At 53.7% G+C, this 13,357-nt stretch overlaps 1 protein-coding gene across 5 annotated transcripts in view; it reads left to right on the top strand.

Annotated features, from left to right (window-relative positions):
* The window catches only part of DCLK2 (doublecortin like kinase 2), a 132,685-nt gene extending 120,677 nt beyond the window's left edge, over positions 1–12,008 (top strand). For 4 of the 5 annotated variants that reach the window (XM_028151536.2, XM_008144003.3, XM_028151532.2 and 1 more), the window contains 4 exons: positions 4,251–4,347; positions 5,308–5,388; positions 6,401–6,517; positions 11,811–12,008. In XM_028151536.2, coding sequence (XP_028007337.2) covers positions 4,251–4,347; positions 5,308–5,388; positions 6,401–6,517; positions 11,811–12,008 — 493 coding nt within the window. Of the gene's footprint in view, positions 1–4,250; positions 4,348–5,307; positions 5,389–6,400; positions 6,518–9,458; positions 9,506–11,810 lie in introns of those variants that run through there. The other variant, XM_028151558.2, reaches the window with a different exon arrangement.
* The last annotated feature ends 1,349 nt before the right edge of the window (positions 12,009–13,357 follow it).

The raw sequence follows: 13,357 nt of genomic DNA, 5'->3' as shown, positions 1-13,357 counted from the left end.
CTCCCAGGTCGGTGGACTCCGGATTTCCCAAAGCAGCTAGAAGAGGGCACATGCCTCTGAGCACTTTCCAAGTCTCCGCTTGCCTCACCTTTGCTGTGTCCTATTGGCCAAGTGAAGTTAAACAGCCAAGCCTGGAGCAAGTGTGGGAGAAGATTAAGGACCCATGCTTAGAGGGAGGGGACTCATTTGTGGCCATTTTTTCAATCACGCGGTGCCCTGGCTGGTTTCAGCGACGACCTGTTTTGGGAACTAGTGAAGCGTGGAGGGTAGTGTTATGGTAGTTGGCGATCCTGGGGCCAGTTACAGCGTAATTCCCCTCCGTGATGGTTGACCCAAGTGGAGACCAATGGGAAAAGGGTATCAGGGAGGGATCAGTGTTAGAGGAATGTGTGCTCACAACTCCCTCTAGTGTTTCCACTTGTCAGTGCAGCCGGGGAGTTTTCTCCTTGGACTTTGCTTTTTTACTTTTTAACGAAAGTGAGGCTCACATTAAACAAGTATGTGCTTATTGTGACCTGATACCCAGTGGACAGGAGCTTCTTTGTAGGATCTGGAGTTAAGCCTGGCTAATCAAAGGCAGTAAAGCTACTGCCCTTAAACATTATACTCAGAAGCCGGTCCCACAACTCCAGGTAGCTTACTTAGGAAATTTACGAAAATGCTTCCTGTCTTTCCTATGCTGTGAGGAAGGGGAATCTGTAATGTGAAGTGCTTGTTACAGAGGCATCTTCACAGCACAGAGACCTTCTGGAGAGATCCCAGGACCGACTTTGTTCAATCTGCACAGGGAGCACAGTGTGGAATGATCCCGTAAATCATGATAAAGGGCCCTGGTATAAAATAGATGGTCTGCATAAATGTGTACCTAAAAGGAAAGTCCTTCAAACAGATATTTCAAAACGTTGTCTTTGTTTTACACCCAGGGTAATTTTAGCCCGCAGCCTTTTAATTGAAATTGTTATGTGCCGTTTACCGTTTCCGCTTCTTCAGCTCTAGAGTCTCTCCCTTTTCTTCTTCCAGGCTTTGGTCTTAGGTTGGCATGAGTTCTTTCTTCCGTCTTCTCAACCCCAGGATATTGGTTTTCTAGAGGCAACCGACAGTTATTGCCTAAGCAAGTGTTTTTAGGGCCACTGACAGAAAGTAGTATTTGCATGACGGGACTGAGACTTTTTTGTTTTGTTTGTTTCTCTTAAAAACAGGCACAGCCCGTAAATGAAATGTTTGGACATCACGTGTAGAATAGCTCACCCACCCACATTCTCAGGTTACCTAACCTGACCTTGACGTTGCCTTGACTCATCACTGAAAAGAGAGAGAATGGATGAAAATTCTTTCATTGTTTTTGAGGTTTTTCTTAATGCACATTTTTAGATGTAGAGCACCTTGATTCGGGGCTGTCTTGTTTTAGGATAAGTGCCCCAAAGCATCTTAGCCAGATTGTGGCGTATACATGTGGTAATAAATCCAGTGTAGATTCAGAGTGGCTTTTCTTCTGTGACTACTAAGAAGGATAAATTATCTTTCGCTTTCTGTTCTTTTAGTGAGGGAAGCCTGAACCGCTGGCGGTTCACAGCACGGACGCTCGGGGTGAATCCTAATTGCCAGGACATTCCATGGTTCTGTTTGTTGACTCAGGCTATGTTTGCCAAGAACCGGAATGAATGCTGCAGACTCACTTCCAACTTTTTAGCTGTTTATTAACAAAATAAAAGCCATATGTATTAACAGAATATAAGTCACTTGAGATTCCAGGAAAAAAAGAAAAGGAGATGACTGAAGTCATAGAGAGGGATGGAGGGGATGATCTGGAAAGAGGTGATTTGTTTTATAGCTTCTAATACTGTCTACTAGGGTCCTCTGGTTTTCTAAAGGTTTTTCTGGAACCTCATTATGTTTTAGGTACATCCTTCACTTATTTTGAAGGACAGTTGAGCCTAGTGCAGTCAGTAAGGAAATAAGTGAAAAGGAAAGAAAATGTTTAGACATCTAGAAAGAAACACTTTGCCCTGGCCAGTGTGGCTCAATTGATTGGGCGTCGTCTCGTGCACTGAAAGGTTGCTGGTTCGATTCCTGCTAAGGGCTCATTCCCGGGGTTTCAGGCTCAATCCCTAGTGGGGGGCTTGTAGGAGGCAACCAATTTATATCTCCCTCTCATATAGATGTTTCTCTCTCTCTCCCTCTCTCTCTCCTTTTCTCTCTAAAACTCAATAAATTAAAAAAAAAAAAACTTAAAAAACAACAATACATGCCCAAGCCGGTTTTGCTCAGTGGATAGAGCATCGGCCTGCGGACTGAAGGGTCCTTTGTTCAATTCTGATCAAGGGCACATGCCCGGGTTGCAGGCTCCATCCCCAGTAGGGGACATGCAGGAAGCAGCCAATCAATGATTCTTTCTCATCATTGATGTTTCTATCTCTCTCTCTCTCCCTTCCTCTCTGAAATAAAAATATATATATATATTTAAATAAAAATACAAACAACAAAATAAAACAACAACACACAAATAGAAACAGTCTGTCCACACGCAAAGAAAACTGCTTTTCAGGAGAGCGGTGGGGATCTCGTGCCTTGCCCGGTTTTCAGGCTGACGTTAGCTTCTCAGGGTGTCTGCTGACCCAGGCTCCGTGGCCAGCAGCCGTGCATTGAACTGGGCTTGGGTAGATGTCATGGATATTTGCAAACCTCAAAGACGCTACTCTTTTTCACAGAACAAGAATGAGATAGCCCCGTCCTCTCCCCGCCCCGGAGTCTGGCTGTGGGCACTGTCCTAACTGCCTGTCTCTAAGGACACCACACTCCCTGCCCGCTCTGGCAGGGCTGGGAGCCGGGCCCGTGGGCACCCTGCGCACTCGGCTGCGGGTCGTGCTGGGAATCTAAGAGAAACGCTGTACACCTGCCAGGGGGACTGGACTCCACTGGGTTGTGATGTTGACTCCCACAGTCCGTGCTGAGTTTTCTCCTGGGGCCTGGTGATGACCCTGAAAAGCAAGGACGTTGTTCTCACTCTGGCCATGGGTGGGCCATTAGGTGGGGGGCTCTGTGGCTGTGCAGAAGCAGGTTCGGGGGAGTGAGGCAGGGGAGGGAAGGGCTGGGGACGTCAGATTGCTGCATTTTCCTGGCACTTTCTGTCACAAGTCCTCATGTATTCCTTAGGCACCAGCCAGTGCACCCTTACCATCAGGTAGTGACAGTGAGGCGCAGATGGGGATGCTGCCCACCGGGCGGCAAGGAGAGCTCGTTTCAACCTGTGCAATTCTCATTGACGTCCTCCATGGGCTCTTCCTCCCGGACGCCAGGCTCCCAGGGGGAGCCAATTATGTCCTGACTGTCCAGCCCCGACTCTGGCCTCTGGGTGACTTGTTCACAGGTTGGCCGCTTCGCTCATCTTTGGCTGTTTGGTAGGAAAAGGGGGAAGAGGAAGGGCAAGGAGATCTGACTCAGCATCACTGCTTTTCCACTCTTACTGCCATGAGCCATGCAGTGAGGCAGACGCTGAGGTGGCTTTTGTTCCCGGAATGAGGATTTATAGGATTTGTGGATCCCATGTTTTCTTGTCTTTTTTTTTTGTCTTTATTGATTTCAGAGAGGAAGGGAGAGGGAGGGAGAGATAGAAACATCAAGATGAGAGAGAATCATTGATTGGCTGCCTCCTGCACGTCCCCCACTGGGGATCAAGCCCGCAACCCGGGCATGTGCCCTTGACTGGAATCGAACCTGGGACCCTTCAGTCCGAAGGCTGATGATCTATCCACTGAGCAAAACCAGCTAGGGCTTTCTTGTCATTTTTATTGTGGCAAATACACATAACAAAGTGAATCATTTTAACCGTTTTAAGTATATAGATCCGTGGCATGAAGCACATTTCCAAAGTTTTGTGCAACCACCACCACCATCCATCTCCAGGCCTCCTTCATCTCTCCAAGCTGAGCTGTACCCACTCCGCACCTTTCTTGAGTTTTTGTGGGTCTCTCCTTTATCTCCCTCTTTTCTCCTTCCCCCTCCTTCTCTCTCTCTCTCTCTCTCTCTCTCTCTCTCTCTCTCTCTCTCTCTCTCTCTCTCTCATTCCCAGGCCATTGGAAGTGTTCTCAAGCTCACTATTCATGTCTAAAGGGAAAAGTGTCGTCACACGTGCAGTGGAGATGGGACATGCCCAAGCCCGAGGCTGGACTCCTCTCCCACCTTCCCGTGAGTGTTTTGTTGGAGACTCTGTGGTGACTTAGGCTCTGCTTCTGTTTCTTTGTCGCCAACAGTGAGAACAATCTTCAGGAAGACCTCTTCGACCAGATCCTGGCCGGGAAGCTCGAGTTCCCAGCCCCCTACTGGGATAACATCACGGACTCCGCAAAGGTACCCTCCAGGCCTGTCTGTGGGCTCAACATGTCCAAGGGTCCTCAGCCAACATGGGGCTTGTAGGAGGCAGCCGATTCATATCTCCCTCTCATATAGATGTTTCTCTCTCTCCCTCTCTCTTCATTCTCATCATTGATGTTTCTCTCTCTCTCTTCATTCTCATCATTGATGTTTCTCTCTCTTCATTCTCATCATTGATGTCTCTCTATCTCTCTCTCTCCCTCTCTCTTCATTCTCATCATTGATGTTTCTCCCTCTCTCTCCCTCTCTCTTCATTCTCATCATTGATGTTTCTCTCTCTCTTCATTCTCATCATTGATGTTTCTCCCTCTCTCTCCCTCTCTCTTCATTCTCATCATTGATGTTTCTCTCTCTCTCTCCCCCTTCCTCTTTGAAATCAATAAAAAATGTATTTAAAAAAATAGCTCAAGGTCTGTTCTTGACTTTGGTTCTTCTCAAGTTCATTCCATAGTATCATCTCGGACACGGTTAACCAGGCTCTGGAAGCTGGCCTGGCTCTCCTCCCAGCGGGCATCCGCCATCCTCCTTTGCTCCTTTAAGTCCTAAATGTTTGTTAGTTTATTCAAGAAATACGCACTAGGCACTGTCGGAACATGGGGGTGGACTCGTGAGACAGACTGAATTGCCAAAAGGAATAGCAGCGCAGTGTTGCATTATGGGAGGGTGGCAACGACCAGAACTCTTCGGAGAGAACATCTGGGCGTAAGGTGGGCTCAGGAGAGACCTTTCCTCTCGCGCTGCCCGCGTGCGGCGGCTGTGCCTGCGGACCCGCCTGGTGGGCGCTGGGAGTGGAGGCAACGATAGCTTTTCAGCTCAGGTGGCTGAGCAGCTGTGCTGGCTGTTCCTTGAAGTACTTGGTGCAAACTCGGATTTCTGTGTTTGTGCTGGAATTGTCGCCCTTTTGTCACCTCTGCTGTCTTCCTCATTTCTTTCCAGGAACTAATCAGCCAGATGCTTCAGGTCAACGTGGAAGCGCGGTGTACTGCGGGGCAAATCCTGAGCCACCCCTGGGTGTCGGTACGTACCCCCATTCCCGGGGAGTGACCTCACCTGTGCGTCCCCTGGCCCACGGCGTGCTTCCTCGCCACGGCTCCTGCACAGGCGGAGCTCTGCACCCACTCCCACGGCAGGTAGAGGCCTGCTCTCTCCATTGAGGGCTCTCTAAGGAGTTGGCACCGGGATCCTCGAGGATTCGGTTCTGCTCTGTGAGTGGCCCGGGCAAGCCACTTCGCTCTCTCCGCCTCAGTCCCCGGCACTGCGGGAGCAAGGGGTCGGCTGGGACGTCCTCTAAGGAGCCTTTCAGCTTTGCCTTCTGCGGCTCTTAGGGCTGAGGGTTTTCAGGATTTGGCCGGAGATGAGCATGTTTCAGACCCTGATCCCTCTGTCTTCATGGCCACGGCCACAGGAGCCCCGACACGTGTGGGGAGTGAGGCACAGTCCCTTCCAGAGCCGGGCGGGCGGAGGGTGTGTCCTGTTGACCAGAGTTCTTTGGAAGTAGGTGGTGCCTGTGGGTTTAGGGCAGACACGGTCCCCTGAACAGTGACCCTGGGAAGTCGGCACCCCCTCGCTCCGGAGGCTCCCAGAGCGGAGGGAGGGGGGGTAATTTACTCCACCAGGCCCTCAGGAGCCCGTGAATGGTGTAGGTCAGTGGTCGGCAAACTCATTAGTCAACAGAGCCAAATATCAACAGTACAACGGTTGAAATTTCTCTTGAGAGCCAAATGTTTTAAAAACTTCTTCTAACACCACTTCTTCAAAATAGACTCGCCCAGGCCATGGTATTTTGTGGAAGAGCCACACTCAAGGGGCCAAAGAGCCGCATGTGGCTCGCGAGCCGCAGTTTGCCGACCACTGGTGTAGGTTTTTCTGAGGGCCCAGAGCTGCAGCGTAACAGGGTCATTGTTCATAGGTCCTGGTTCCCCTGACCCTGTGGCTAAGATGGCCCGTTCGGAAGAGGTGGTGGTGGCGGTGGGTGGTGTGTGCCTGCCGTTAAGGAATGCGAACCACTGTATTCCATTCCTTTCCGTAGGATGACGCCTCCCAGGAGAATAATATGCAGGCCGAAGTAACAGGTAAACTAAAACAGCACTTTAATAACGCGCTCCCCAAACAGAACAGCACCACCACCGGGGTCTCCGTGATCATGGTAAGTGGGCCCGGCTCTGCCTGGGGAGCGCCGTGTCCGGCCTGCCACTCCGCCACCCCTGACGCTTGGGAAGTGAATAGCTAAAGAGCTTCCCGCACATGGAAGCTGGCGCCTTCCATGTCCTCCTCTCACTTGGAGATGGGCTTGGCGCGGGAGGCGCACCGGGCGGGGAATTGCGCAGATCCCAGCGAGGCCAGGCCAGGGCCCCGGCGCCGGGCGCTCCTGCGGGTCTGGGCCCAGCGCCCTGGGGCGGTGGCCGCTGCTGCTTTCCCCTCTGCGGGGTTTACAGCACCAGGGAGTCACGCCCTGCCTGCCCCAGGCTTCCAGCACAGTGACTGGAGGTGCAAAAAGAAACAGCCCAAGTGAAACAAATGCCATTTTTAAGAATCAGTCCTTTGTGGTTATTAAAAGTACTGAACACTGTGGAGAAATTAGTTTTCTCCAGGGTAGAATGTTGGGAGAAGTCAGGAACAAGGATCGCCATATTTTTCCAGGCCTTCGTTCTTCCAAAGTGTTTTCCAGGCCATTTACTGAAATCCACAAACACAACCAGTTTACGAAAGTTCAGCGAAAGGGAAATACGGGCAGAACAGACCAAACTGAGCCAGAATTGCGCTCAGCACCCCCCGCCGCACTGTCAGACCCGAGCCCTTGGCAAAGGGGGACCGCGCAGCCAGCTCTCAGCGTCTGGGCCTGGGCTCTCCACCTGCCCACACCCCGCTCAGGCCCCAGGAGCAAGGGAGGGGTTGCCCCTCCCCCACCCCGCAGAGCCAGAGAGTCAGCTGGGGTGTCTTCACAATCAGACTTTCTGGGAAACCAGCACCGGAGTTGTTAACATCTAGGCCACTCCTGACAACCTTGGGTCTCAGCAGCACCTATGGCTCCTAATGGCCGACCCCCAGCTCCATCCTCCTCACGGCAGGACAGGCCCCGCCCCTTCTGGGAAGGTTTGATTTGCTTCCGGACCAACTGGAAGGAACTCAGTTGCTTATTCTCCTGGTGCACTGCAGTCTAGGAACCTAAGGATATCCCACAGAAGTTGGGGTGGAAGCACACTCCCCCCCGGTGAAGATGAAATGCAGCTGCCGAGTAGCCACCACCTTCTTGGCCTCGCTGGTCTGTCCCTCCTCCGTCCCCAGGGGGAGGCTGCGTGCACTTGGCAGCCCTCCGTCTGTCCCTGCACCTCCCTCAGCTCTCCCTGCTGGAAAGCTTGCTCCCCCCCGCCCCCCCCCCCCCCCCCCCGACAAAGCCTGCAAACAGGATCTTTTGACACGTTTCAGGGCTTTGGGGTGTTCTGTGCCAAAATCTGGGAAGGCCTCTTGAGTTGTGGTTTTCCTGGCATTTCAGCCGTGCTCGCAGAAAGCCTGAGAAAGGCGGCGTTGTCACAGAACGACAGCTTACACACTTTGAAAAGAACCATCTTTTCCCCCCAAAATTTAATAGAAAGTTTATTTAGAAAGTCACAGAGGTAGAAGCAGTGAGCCATAGAGGATCAGCATAAGAAGGGCCCTTGGGGCTTAAGGGAAATGGAGACAAAGAAAATGGGCCGGGGGGAGGGGGAGGCGCAAAGGTGAGATAGAAGAGAAAGGGGAGAAGAGGGAGACATGGGTGTGTGTGTGGGGGGGGGGGGGGGGGGGGGGGGGGGAGAGAGAGAGAGGGAGAGAGAGAGAGAAAACGCCCAAAGAACCTCCTAGACTGAGCCAGCAGCAGGAGCACATGTTCAGTGGTTCCCTGATGGTGCACGAGATAAGGAGTGTGCAGCCTGCCACATGCCCCAAAGTTAGGCAACTTCTGGGAAAATTCAGGAAAACGTTATCCATTGGCGCACTTGACACGCGATGAAGAGCCTTAGGAAGAGTGATTTGTTAGAATCAAAACCTAGTCACTGTACGTTAATAAAGCTGCCTGGTCCCGGGAGGAAGGGCCTTTGCCGAGCTGGGCCCAGGGCCTGGGCGAGCCTCCCCGGGGCCTGGGACAGCCGACTCGGGGCCCACAGTGGGCATCGGGCATCGCTGGCCGGAGGCCTGGGGCCTGCTGCGGCTCCTGCGTGCCCCGCCCTCCTGCCCCAGGCTTCAGCACAGGCTCTGTTCTGGACTATGCCCTTGAGACCCCCTCGGGCAGAACCCATTCCTCCTCGTGTTGATGGAGTTCCACAGCCAAATTTTAAACTTCTGAGCTTTAACTGGGTGTTTCTATGAATGAACAACCTGCTATTGTCTGTAACTCCATTGGTGACTGTCAACGTCGTGTGCTCACACGTGTGTTCCCTTGTCACTCGGAGCATGTTGGCAGGGCTCTGTCTAGCCCCGTGTTCCCTACACAACTCTGCAGGTGGTTAGCGCTGAGGAGCTGCTGAGTGACATTGTCCCATTCAGCACCTACAGGGGAAATCAGTAAAGCTTGTCTCTGGCGGTACCAAGTCCCGAGGGCCAGAGGGCCGGCCTGTGAGGTTTGGCTGGTCCCCGAAAGCAGGGGTGACTCACGTCATGCTCCTCCTCACCCAGCTGAGGACCTGACCGGGGGCACGGTTGTGTGGGGGCAGCTTGCAAGGCTTCCGTGTGGTTATCCTGTGTGTCTGTGTGTCCTTGGGAACAGTTTTCAATGTTTTTCATATTAAAAATCACAAATTAATCTCCCTGATAGTTACATGTTCTCCACACCTGGAGTATGTGAGGCTGATGTGGTGCCTGCCATGCAGACAGTAGTGGGAACAGTGCATACATGTTGGAGGTGGGGCCCCCGGGTAACTGTTGTGTAACCTACAGGCAGAGCCTTACTACCCACTGTCACCCCTAGTGTCCCCCGCCCCCCCTAAAAACAAAAACAAAAACACAGACACGTTGGTGCCTGAGGCTCCTGGGAGAAAAGGAAAGGGTAGGAATGGTAACTACCAGTGAAAGGAAAGTACAGTTGATGCTGTTGTCTGCGTTTCATTTGACAGTTTGATTTGACAGTTTGAGACACACTTCTGAGTTCCACTCTTGACCCAGTTGAGACTGTGGGGACTCCTGAAGCAGAAATCTGGTATTCGCCACGCTGTGCTTCACAGAGCAGCTCTCGCTCTCGTCCCCCCTAAATCTGCATGCTTTTCTCAGACTTCTGACGCCATCGCCAGCTCTCAGCTGCTTCTCGGTGCAGGCCTCCTGCACCTGCTGACACCCTCTCGGCCAGCCGAGCACACCCTTGGGAAGCTGCCCCGGCCTGCCACACTGCCTGCCTTCGCAGAACAGCAGCTGGCCAGTGCATAGGAGGACCCTAGGAGTCCTCTTGATAAATGTTTTTTTTTTTTCACTTCTGTGAAAAAGCATTTTTTTTTTTCGTGAGTGACAGCCTAAGATGGGTACCTTTGTGAAGGTCTTTGTTCTCTTTCTCCAGCTACTTTTCCAGAGATGGCGTTTTTATCAGCAAGACAGTGTAGGTCAGCTAGCCTTTGAGATAAGAGAAGAGAATTCTGTTGGATGGGTTTTGGTGTAAGACAGGCCTGCTGTTTTGGATTGCACTTGCATTTCTCCGACTGGTCCTTAGCCAGGGGCAAGTCAGTGCATTTGCCCAGGAGGCTATTTGTCCCATTGGGCTTCCTCCCAGCCTGGGGACCTGATGGCGCCACCTTGTGGCTAAAAGGGAACGACAAGAAACCTGGTTCCCATGGAATCTTGACTTGGAGGAGCCATGAATGCAAACGGAGTGCTTTAGGCTCGGGGGATTATGCTGCTTTCCCGCGTTATCTGGGAATGATTTGGGCTTAATTTAAGACAGACAAAACTGTTTCAATCGTGTTGCTTCTGTTTGAAGTAAGTCTAGTTTCTGTCCCTGCTTCTCTCCCCCTCTCCTGCCTCCCCGCCGCCTGCCTTTGCTCCCTCTGACTAGGTCCAAGGCCATGGTATGTACTAACTGCCTGCGATGCTTTGTTCCACTGCATCCACAGGAAGAGAAGAGGAGAAATAACGGGATGGCTGGTGGTTTCTTCTTCCAGCAGAAATTCTGGGGTAGAAAAAACTGAAGGCTGCCTCTCGCCTGGTCCATGTTCTTGCAAGGGGTGGCTGGGGGCAGGAAGCTGGTGGAAGAGCCACACTAAGGATCTGATTTGGCTTTTCCACAGTTACCTCTGCTCGGTCACTGAAATGGTCCTTGGAGATTGCTGATGTTCAGCCTGAGCTCGGAAGGGCCCATGGACCGCTGACACCAAGAGCCCTAAGGCAGCCGTCCTCTCTCTCAGCCCTTTGATGATTCAGATTTTCTCTAGACTTCTTTATAATTTCAGTCAGAGTACTGAAGGAACCTGGGGTACATTCCCCGCCGCCCGCCCCCTCCCCCCAAGGTAGTTAGGTTACAAAACGCCTTCTGATGGCTGTGCCTTTTGGCTAGGTGCCTGAGAGCTGGCTGGGTCCCGCTGGACAAACCAGAAATCCTCAAAGTGAGTCAGAGGAGGGGAAAGTCTCCCCGCCCAGGGTAGGGCCAGAAAGCAAGGCGATTTCTTACCATTTGGGGCTGTCTCTGTGCTCCCCGATAGCTGAGCAGATTAGAAAAGTCGGGGTGCGATGAGGTAAAGCAGGGCAGGTGAGGGATCGTGGAGGATCTGAAACGGGTGCTAAGGCAGCATCGGTCCCCGGGCCTTCCCTGGCGTAAGCAGCCACGTGGGGTGTAAGGGGATTACTTACTTGTATGACCCACGAGTAGCTTTTCCACCCGTGATGGAGAGCTTTCTGGAGAAAGGTTCACCGTCAAAGCCCTAACCTTCTCCTAGGGCCGTGGTCGGCAAACTGCGGCTCACGAGCCACATGCGGCTCTTTGGCCCCTTGAGTGTGGCTCTTCCACAAAATACCACGGCCTGGGCGAGTCTTTTTTGAAGAAGTGGCGTTAGAAGAAGTTTAAGTTTAAAAAAATTTGGCTCTCAAAAGAAATTTCCATCGTTGTACTGTTGATATTTGGCTCTGTTGACTAATGAGTTTGCCGACCACTGCCCTAGGGTTTGCTTATGGAACCAGATTCCGTTGGGCTCCAGGTCTGGGCCCCGGAGGAAACACTCAGAACTCAGGTGCAGCTCGGAGCTAGAAGAGTCCCGCAGCCGCCATGCAGGGCGCAGGGGCACCCAGGGAGCCGCAGGGGCACCCAGGGAGCCGCAGGGGCAGGGAGAGGCCCTGAGCCTGCTTGTGCGCGGGCTGCTGCTAGGCGAGGCCTGCGGTTATTTCTCCTCCTCTGTCCCTGAGCCCTGCATGCTCGTCGTGCGCTGTCGTGGTGGCCGCGCCCCGGCCCTGCAGGCTAACGCGCTGTCTGTCCCCTGGTCTCTCCGCAGAACACGGCTCTAGATAAGGAGGGCCAGATCTTCTGCAGCAAACACTGTCAGGACGGCGGCCGGCCCGGGACGGAGCCCGCCTCTCCAGTTCCTCCCTCCGCCCAGGAGCCCCCTGGCGCCCCGGACTCTCCCCCGCGCCCCTGCTCCCCCGCCCCGGGCTGTGAGCGCGCAGGGACCTGGCGCCGCCACCGGGACTGACCCCCGCACCGTCCTCTGCGGGCCGCTGGCCGGGGCTCCCGCCGCCTCGCTCCCCCGGGCTCTGCCCTCGGCGCCTGGGGTGGCATAGGCAGCGTCAGCTTCGGTGACCTGTTCGCCGCGGCTCGTTTTAAATCATCTGAATTTCAAAATGACGTTTTGCAGCGTCACCAGAATGTGCAACCTTTTCCCAGCATCGGATGCATTTTTGTATAAACACTTTGGATGGGCCAAGACCTTTCCCTCATTAAGGAGCTCCGAGTGGCTCCGAGGGCCCCTTTTCTTACCGGGAACTTAGGGCTGCGCCTGCCCCTGCCCCTGCCCCGGGGTGGGTGTCCTGGGGGAGGTGCCGGAGCCTTCCCTGCTGACGGCTTGGGGGACTGGCTTTCCGTGGAGAATCGCACCCGGGAGGACCGTGCGCCCCGGGACAGGACCCCACGCAGAGGCCGTCAGGCGCCACCACGCAGCGCAGAGACGCCGCTCGCGGCGACAACACTGGGTATTTATTTGTGCACAGACCCCCGGGGAGGTGACTTTCTTCCCTGGACATTGTGCGTTTCCCCACCGCTCTTCCCACATATGAATTGAAAACGCTAATAAAGTCGGCCTTGGGCTTTGAAGGAAAGGCCTGGCGCAGGCGGCATCACGGGCTCCGCACCAGCGGGCGGGAGGCACCGGGCGTCCTGAGCGGCCCGGCCCAGGGCCCCGGCAGCACCGGGCGGAGGCGCCGGCTCACCCCTCTGTGACTAACCTCCTGGAAGGCTGCTGGCAGTTTTCCCTTGTTTTCCACCACCTGCTCTTTTTAATAATTGTACATAACCCGTGTCTTTGTTCTACCTGCTTCTCTTCTGACCTGCTGGGCCCTGTAGTTCCTTCGCATTGTTAGACTTTTGCCTCCTTCCTGCAATAAACGCTTCCTTACGGAGAAAAACTCGTCGGGGTGGGCAGAGGTTTCTGTGTCGTCATTTCTCAAAGGGCGTGTGGTCAGAGGCCCAGCTGTCAGCAGGTGCCGGTGTCTGTGTTCGCGAAGCCTCGGGGCCATGCGGGGGTCGAGGGATGGTGCTCGGGGAGACGGTGTGTTTTGGTCGAAGCTGGTTTCTTACAGGTGCAGAAGCTCATGCAGCCGAAGCTCAAGGCTAGCCGGGGTCACGGGCGTGACCACTGCGGGGCCTGTGGAGTGCCGGCAGGAAGGTGAGGCTCCGTGGAAATGGGGGGCCAGGGCAGGTGTCCCCCTCCCCTCCCCTCTCTCTCTCTCTCTGTGGTCTACCTCTGCTTCTGCTGCATTTCGGCTCTTGCTTTTTCCCTCTGTAACGTCTGCTTGCCTGTAGCTCAGGTCACGGCCCTGCACCTGC

This window comes from Eptesicus fuscus, chromosome 6, assembly GCF_027574615.1.
Source record: "Eptesicus fuscus isolate TK198812 chromosome 6, DD_ASM_mEF_20220401, whole genome shotgun sequence".
Lineage (NCBI taxonomy): Eukaryota > Metazoa > Chordata > Mammalia > Chiroptera > Vespertilionidae > Eptesicus > Eptesicus fuscus.
The sequence above is the reverse complement of the archived record's forward strand: the minus strand, read 5'-3'. Positions and strand labels throughout refer to the sequence as shown.